This window comes from Malania oleifera, chromosome 3, assembly GCF_029873635.1.
Source record: "Malania oleifera isolate guangnan ecotype guangnan chromosome 3, ASM2987363v1, whole genome shotgun sequence".
Lineage (NCBI taxonomy): Eukaryota > Viridiplantae > Streptophyta > Magnoliopsida > Santalales > Ximeniaceae > Malania > Malania oleifera.
Window position 1 is genome coordinate 83,041,813 of NC_080419.1, and position 7,974 is coordinate 83,049,786.

Sequence of the window (7,974 nt, forward strand, 5' to 3'; positions counted from 1 at the left end):
GCCTAATCATAAAATTTTATAAGATATAGATAAATAATAATATTATATTTTTCATACAAAGAAGCATAGTTCTTTTTAAATTTAACAAAAATAATTATTAAATGATAATTTATTTTATTTTTAATATAAAATTGAATAGATAAACATTGAATAATAGAAAAAATATTGATTCAAAAACTCCCATGCATCGCATAAGTCTCAATTAATTATAAATAAAATTAAATATGAATTTTTTAAAAAGAAAAGTTAACCAAAACATGAATTCCTTTGTAATTTTTTTTGTAATTTTATTATGAAAAAGATTAATCATAAATTTTATTTCTTTATTTATTTTGGTAAAAAAATTAATTATGAATTAATAATGCATGAGTTGTCGCTGCTCTATTAAATTAGTTTATGAATAAAGTCGTAAACTCAATCAGCTTAATAATTTCTTTTTTTTCTTTCAAATTTATATTAATACAAATTTGAGACTTATACTCGTAAGCAATTTATTTTGTTCAAATCTAAAAATTAAATTTAAGGTCTCAAATTTGAAATTTCGCTAGTATAAAGTTTTTGAGAAAACATAATTTTAAATAAAAAAAGGAAGGAAAACTAAAATCCAAAGAAAAAGGCAAATGCAAAAACCAAAAAAAAGAAAAGAAAAGAAAAGAAAAAGGAGGGCGGGGCCCGCGGGGGGTGCATGGAGCACGCTCAGTTGTACGGCTACAGGGAGAGTGTGCTGTGATCCGCTGGCCCTTTACCACGTGGCGCAATTCCTTTGAGGTCTCACAGAACTCCAGAAAACCCTCTCGTCATTTTCTCTCCGTGTGTCCCATTATCAGTCACGTAATTACCAATTAATTAATTAATTAATGGATTATTAAGCGTGTTGTATCATGTATAGTTCTATAAATTTGCTGCGCCATTATTACGAGAGAAGCACTCTGAGAAATAGAGAGAGAGGGCAGCGTTCGCCTTTGTCTGGCCTTTCTGAACGTTCCAATTCTCTCTCCTGTAGCGAGAAGTGTGGTCGAATTTTCTCGCATTTTCTAGCACTATTCTCTCCGCTTGCTCCACGACTTTCTGGGTTTCGAGTCCCAGGCTTTAGTTCGGAGATTTTTCAACCGTTTTAATTTTCTCGTTTCTCCCGTTTCTTCAGGTTTCTCAGCAACCAAACGGAGTGTTTTACGCCTGTTCAAGGTGATCCGGGGTCTGGTCTCCAGAGAGAGAGAAAGAGAGAGAGAGAGAGTATTTTCTTCTCTTTTCCTCAGATTTCTCAGCATCTGAACAGGGGTAGCATTTGCCAAATTGTTTGTGTGTGTGTGAGAGAGAGAGAGAGAGAGAGAGAGAGAGAGAGAGAGAGAGAGAGAGGTTGTTGGGAAAAGTGTGGAACCTGTGAACTCTGATGGCGAGGTACGGAGCGAAAAGTTCGGTTGCTTTGAGATGGGTGTCGACGATTTCTTCTGCCTTTTTCTTAGCCTCAATGCTTGTTTCTGCTGAGCGGAAGCTGAACCCTGAAGCTTCAAGCTTTAGCGAAACGGAGGAACCTGAAACTCACTACCTTCTGAAAGTTGTAAACTTCTTATGGCAATCGAATCGTTCGGGCTATCAACATGTTTGGCCGGTATGTTCAAGGACTTTCAATTTATAATTTAAGCCATGGATCTTTTTGCCCTTATCTTCTTCAATTTATTTCCCTGTTCTATTACATTGCTTTTATGTTCATTATGACAGATTTGTTTCCCATTATGTGGAACCAGACAGAATCATCTGTCTCATTTTCTCCAAATGATGGAAAATTAATTGAATTTTTACATGTTATGCAGTTTGGTATGGTTTCCAAGAATTAATTTTAAGAAAAGTCAAATAATTGTGCGTGCTTGGTTGAGCAGATAAGATTCATTTGGTTGAAGTGAAAAAATGGAAAATGTATATTTTTGAAATTTCTTTTCTTTATTATCCTCCAGTTTCTCAGCAACCCAAAGGGACAATATATATTTTGGTTTGTAGTTAATGGGTATTGGTGTACAGTGATGTGCTGGGTCTGGGTTATGTAGCAGAGTTCTTAATTGTAGAAGATGATATGATAATTTCTTTTACAGGATTTGAAATTTGGATGGCAAATTGTTCTTGGAAGCATAATTGGATTCTTTGGAGCAGCATTTGGGAGTGTCGGTGGTGTTGGCGGCGGTGGCATTTTTGTTCCTATGCTTAGCCTAGTAATTGGGTTTGATCCGAAATCAGCAACAGCTATATCCAAATGTAAGATATAAGAAAGATATGTGTGAAAGATTTGCTTCTGATTTATTCTTAACGGAGCCTTGTTGAAGACACGCTGACTAATTAAATGTGATGTTAATTTTGCGTTTATTCATAGTTTCAGATTACTGTGTCCATGGATTTTTTCCCAGTGTTTCTCAATTGTTTGAGAGCAAAAGAACATTTGGACCCAAGGAACAGATCCCTTTGCTTTTCTGTTTGATACATCACCAATTTTGTTTGAACTAAGTTCAATTGTCTAGGCAGTATAGTTCATCTGATTCCGTCTCTAATGTGAGACCAAGCTTTGAAGTTTTGATTTTGGCTTTGTCTATTTTCCTGGGTTTTGCTTTGTAAAGTCATTTCCACCTGTTGAAGTGATAGATGTGGAAGAAAGAACTTAGACATGTCTTTAGAAATTGCACTTAAAATGTTTATTGAATCACTCTAGTGGAATAGAACCGTAATCGGTTGTCTGTTGGGACAGGTATGATCATGGGCGCAGCAGTTTCAACTGTTTACTATAACCTCCGGCTAAGGCATCCGACAATTGATATTCCCATCATTGACTATGATTTGGCATTGCTTATCCAACCTATGCTCATGATGGGGATTAGTATCGGAGTTGCTTTTAATGTTATTTTTGCTGACTGGATGGTCACAGTCCTGCTAATCGTTCTCTTCATTGGTAAATGATTGGTCAATTTGCAAACCTTTTTTGTGTATACCTTTTTCTTGTAACTTCCGTGGCTAATGAAGGTGGTTTTCAGGCACATCGACAAAGGCATTCTTCAAGGGTGTTGAATCATGGAAAAAAGAAACCATACTGAAAAAGGTAATTGTAAGCCTGGCCCATTCAACGAAATATGCCTCAATAGAACAATAAAGCATTACATTTTGTTTTCCTGGCATCTGAAAAACTCTTTTTGGTATCATATGAGGTATGCGGTTAGGATTTTCAGTTAAAATATCATTTTATGATTTAAATTTACATTATCATATTGGCAGTGGCTCAGATGTTTCCTGAGGACTTGACTTTAATGAGGATTTTTGCTTTGAAGTGTCAAATGCTTTAATTTGCAAGTCGCATCCTAATTCTATTTGAGTGTTCATGTTGAACAAAAACATCTACTATTGCCTTTTAAATCTGACTTTTTTTTTTTTTCAATTAATCCCAGGAGGCTGCTAAAAATTTGGTGACAAATGGTGAGTTGATCCGCTGTTTCCACTATATTACTGAAAGGCCACGAAGGATGCATATATTAATATGAATAAACGTTCTCTGAAATTGCTATGCATTTCTGTCCCTATTTTCAGGTAATGGTAATGAACATGTGGAATACAAGCCTCTTCCTGGTGCCCCAACTAATGACTCTAAAAAGGAGGCCAAGGAAGAAGCAGAGGTGAGTATGCTCTAGGAAGCTGGTTTCTAGTTTAAAGAGATGTCAAAACTGATTTATGTAACATTCCCAGGTCGGCATACTTGAAAATGTTTACTGGAAGGAATTTGGGCTTCTTGTTTTCGTTTGGGTTGCGTATCTTGCTCTTCAGATTGCTAAGGTTTTCTTTTTTCTGATATTCTATCTTGTCCGAAAGCCTACATTGTGCAATATCTCTTTTTTTGAATTCATGGGCTGATTGATTAAAAACCTTCTCGTGTTGGAAACAGAATAATACAGCTACTTGTTCAACAGCATATTGGGTATGGAACCTGTTGCAGGTACATTCTGTTGCTTTTGTTTACTCTGGGGTGGCCATCTTTTTGCTCTCATGAATCCCTGTAGTGACTCGTGTGCACCGCGTAAAACTATGACTGAATCTGCTTGAATGAACTTGATTTTAGACAGCTGTCAAGTGTGAAATTTTGAGCTAAATATGTATTGCATTCATTTGATATCTGGTTCTTAAGCATCTGAGTGACTTAACCATTTCCATGTTTGCCAGATCCCAGTTTCTCTTGGGGTGTCTGGTTATGAGGCAGTTAGCTTGTACAAGGGACGAAGAGTAATTGCATCTAAGGGAGATGCAGGCACAAATTTTAAGGTGCACCAGCTGGTTCTCTATTGCTTCTTCGGTGTATTGGCTGGCATTGTTGGTGGGCTGCTTGGTTTGGGTGGAGGATTTATTATGGGTCCCCTATTTTTGGAGCTAGGAATCCCCCCTCAGGTGAATTTTTTGCTTTTTCCTTTTTTTTTTTCAAAATACGTGATAGAAAATGAAAAGATACGAATAGGAAAAGGAATGTAGAAAATTTATTATAGTTGTAGGACTTTGTAAAGCTCTATTTTATCTTTCCGTTGAATTATTCATCCTGATTGTTTTGGTAAGAATGGAATTATTCTCAAAATTGTGAAAAATTCATGACAAAAGAGAATGTTATGATCTGGTTGGTTTCACCACCAGAAGGATTTTGCACCCACTAATATTTTTGGAAAGAGCCACATGAAATTTGTGAATGAAAACAAGTAGTGAACGGCATTTTATGTTTAAGAAAAGAGATGTACATTGTCATTTTGGAATCTGGAGTAACTGTTGTTGTTTCAATTAAAAATTTAGAACTTGCTTGATTAGTGGCCATGGATATAACATTTCAATAATCTCAGCAAGAACACCAAAAAACCTTTAATGACTATCAATACCGGTAGAATCACAATGAACATATGGATTTATACGGTTCTTGTTACAGATGTTAATCTTATCTTATATTATATTTCCTAATCTGCTTTTTAACTCTACTTTTTTGCAGGTTTCAAGTGCCACAGCCACTTTTGCAATGACTTTCTCCTCATCCATGTCTGTTGTAGAATATTACCTCATAAAACGTTTTCCAGTTCCTTATGGTATGTACAACTTAGGCATCCTACCTTATGTACATAATTTTCCAGAAACTGAATATATTTCTGTATATGATTAAGAAATTTTCCTAGTCTCTTTGCAGGAATAATAGTAGTTAAATGACATCTAGACACAGGCAACGTTATTCATATCTAACTCTTGTGTACTTTATTTTGTATACCTGGCAGCTCTCTACTTTGTTGCAGTGGCAACTGTTGCAGCTTTTGTTGGCCAACATATCGTGAGAAGGCTGATCATCATAATGGGAAGAGCATCCCTGATAATTTTCATTCTAGCCTTCACAATTTTTGTGAGTGCAATATCTCTAGGTGAGCATCAAATTCCTCATTGTTCAGTGACTTCAGTCTACACTTTTCTGTGCACTTCCAATGGATAGGCTTGTTATGCTACACAGCTCAACACCTATCTAGTTTCTAAGACCGTTGCCTACATTATGTATCATTCGTAATTTTTTAAATTTCTTATAAAGGTTTTTCTTGCTTGCTTGCTTTTGTTAGGTGGGGTTGGCATATCAAATATGATTGGGAAGATCGAACAGAATGAGTACATGGGATTTGAGAATCTTTGCAAGTATGATGGCTAATATGTTTATCATTTTCCTTTTTTTAGTGTGAAATTTTTTTGAGAGGCACCAAATCCGTGCACCCAGGCTATGGATTGGCGTAATGCTGTGTACCAATTCTTGGTTTGATAGGATAACTATAAACTATTGCTTCCTAGCAATTTTATCAAACTAAAAACACTTAAAGTACTTTGTGAGATATCTTTTCTTTATTTGATTAGTGAGATGATGGAAGAAGAAGCGAAGGTTTTAAATTAGAATTAGTTGTTTTGTGGATCCAAATTTCTTTGTTTTCCTATTGGTAAGTCAATGGATTCTAGAGGAGAACATTCTCTCTCTACCAGAATGTTTTGTAGTGCATTATGTTACGGATCTTCCCCTTCATTGTTTCTTTTACGCCATCATTTTAACTAAGTCTAATAGATTACTTTACCCTTCTTCCAACAATATTGGGATATTATTTTACACGTAGTGTGCCTTTTTAATTTGAATAATCTGGGATTTGCCTATACCCACCAGTTGACGGGTTGAGTTTCATGAATTGGTTTGAAATTGGTGGTGCTGAAAATTGTATCCTGGAACTATTAAGCCTTGCTCACTCTTAACCCCGTCCTGTTGAGCCACTACCTGGAGGCTTTCTGTGCTTTTTCAATTGCCCAATGCTCACTTGCGCACTGCCAGGCCATGACTCGATTGAGGTCTCAGAGTTTGAATTTTCCAATGTACAAAGAAAAGAAAGAAGAAAAATAAGGCATCAAACATGCCCATTCTATTGACCTTATCCTCTGTGAGTTGGGAACCAGTCAGCGGTCTATCCACCATGACAGATTTGTTGAGTGTGGTTGGCCAATCCCTCTCGGATTATCAGACTATTGCAGTGCAGATTTCAATATGGGCCAGTAAGCCATTTGGATCTTTGTTCATGTGGTTCAGTCAAAAGAAGGCTCAGCAACCAGATAATGAATCCCCCCACTACCAGCCATATACCTGAACAGACTTTATGCTGCAGTACTACACTAAATTCCAATCTCATACACTGTGTGGCTATCTGTTATTTTCTGAATTCGATATTTAAAATTTCTTATAAAACTGGGTTTCTTACGATCCAATTGTTAAAAAAATGCACCCGCCGAAACAAAGTGCCTGATCCCTCTAGGTTTACCATAGACATTATATTTTTCCTTCTTCAAAATGTCTTAAATATAATGTTACTAGCTTATATGGTTATATCACATTCTTTAGTTGATCACCCCTTGTCTGACTATAGGGTGACACATGCTTCTAGTCCTATAAGGTGGATAGTGTTTTTTGGGTCATTCTTGACCAAAAAGAAAAGAATAGTTTGCCTCCTTGGCATTCAAACAGCCAAAATAAGAGTAATGTGACTTGGTATTAGGTCTATGGTCATGAAAAGCAAATAATCTTATTTAAATGGCAATGAATTTAATTAGATGAAGCACAAAATGGCATGCCAAGTCTTATTGAAGTGTTGACCCAGTCCAATGGACTTAAAACTCATTCTAAAATAATGGTCTTCATTGCTTAAAGCTCGTTGTAAAATAATGGTGTTGATTAGCATAATCTCAATGGGATCTCTATTTTATAAATGAAGGGATCTTCACTTCATTTGGATGCCTGAAGGTTTTGGATACTAATCATTCAAAGAATGGTTTTACAAATTTTCAGATTAATCTTTCCACTAATAGTTAAGAGAAGTTTAATCTTCAAGCTTTTCTTTTGGTACCAAAAAATGAGAAGGAAGAAAAGAAAATCGACTTTCAAGTGTCCAAGAGAAAGCTTTAGCCCTTCAATCAAAATCATCACTTTGGAGGTAGACCATAATACATTTGATTAGGAGTTCAAATAAAAGAATTACTAGTGTAATTAATCAATAAAAAAAAAACCACAATAAATCATACCTACTAATATTTTAAAAAATATTTTAGTAAAATGGGTATTTATTACACCACTTGGCATCTTATTTTTGACATAAAATTTTTACATGCAAATTTTTAGCACATCTAGTAGAATACCTCTTATATTTCTTTTACAACCTTTTCTCAAATTTCAACTCTACAATCTAAGAAGATTTTGTTTCTTACCAAACCAACAAAATCAAGAAAGTTGATCATAGTAAACCAACTTTGTCCCAATGACAAACACTAAGACGAAGCCCGAACCTTTGCACATCTTGAACTATTCGGAAATGTTCAAGTAACATTAGAAATACATCAAGTATTCATGGGAATTTGGGAAAACATGTGTTAATTGATAGTGAAAAGGTGAAAGGAATGTAATAAATTATTTTTAAA

At 35.4% G+C, this 7,974-nt stretch overlaps 1 protein-coding gene across 1 annotated transcript; it reads left to right on the forward strand.

Moving 5' to 3' along the window:
* The first annotated feature begins 904 nt into the window (after window positions 1–904).
* Window positions 905–6,008, forward strand: LOC131150902 (sulfite exporter TauE/SafE family protein 3). Its single transcript, XM_058101975.1, has 12 exons — window positions 905–1,609; window positions 2,088–2,247; window positions 2,732–2,932; window positions 3,015–3,079; window positions 3,423–3,450; window positions 3,562–3,647; window positions 3,718–3,804; window positions 3,914–3,964; window positions 4,189–4,410; window positions 4,991–5,084; window positions 5,268–5,408; window positions 5,598–6,008. The coding sequence occupies exons 1-12, from the start codon at window positions 1,391–1,393 to the stop codon at window positions 5,681–5,683; spliced, it is 1,440 nt and encodes a 479-aa protein (XP_057957958.1). The 5' UTR covers window positions 905–1,390; the 3' UTR covers window positions 5,684–6,008.
* The last annotated feature ends 1,966 nt before the right edge of the window (window positions 6,009–7,974 follow it).

Coding starts and splice junctions, on each gene's coding strand:
- LOC131150902 (XM_058101975.1), top strand. CDS start 1,391: ATGGCGAGGTACGGAGCGAAAAGTTCGGTTGCTTTGAGATGGGTGTCG. Junction 4,411..4,990: donor AGCTAGGAATCCCCCCTCAG/GTGAATTTTTTG, acceptor ACTTTTTTGCAG/GTTTCAAGTGCCACAGCCAC. Junction 5,409..5,597: donor TGTGAGTGCAATATCTCTAG/GTGAGCATCAAA, acceptor TGCTTTTGTTAG/GTGGGGTTGGCATATCAAAT.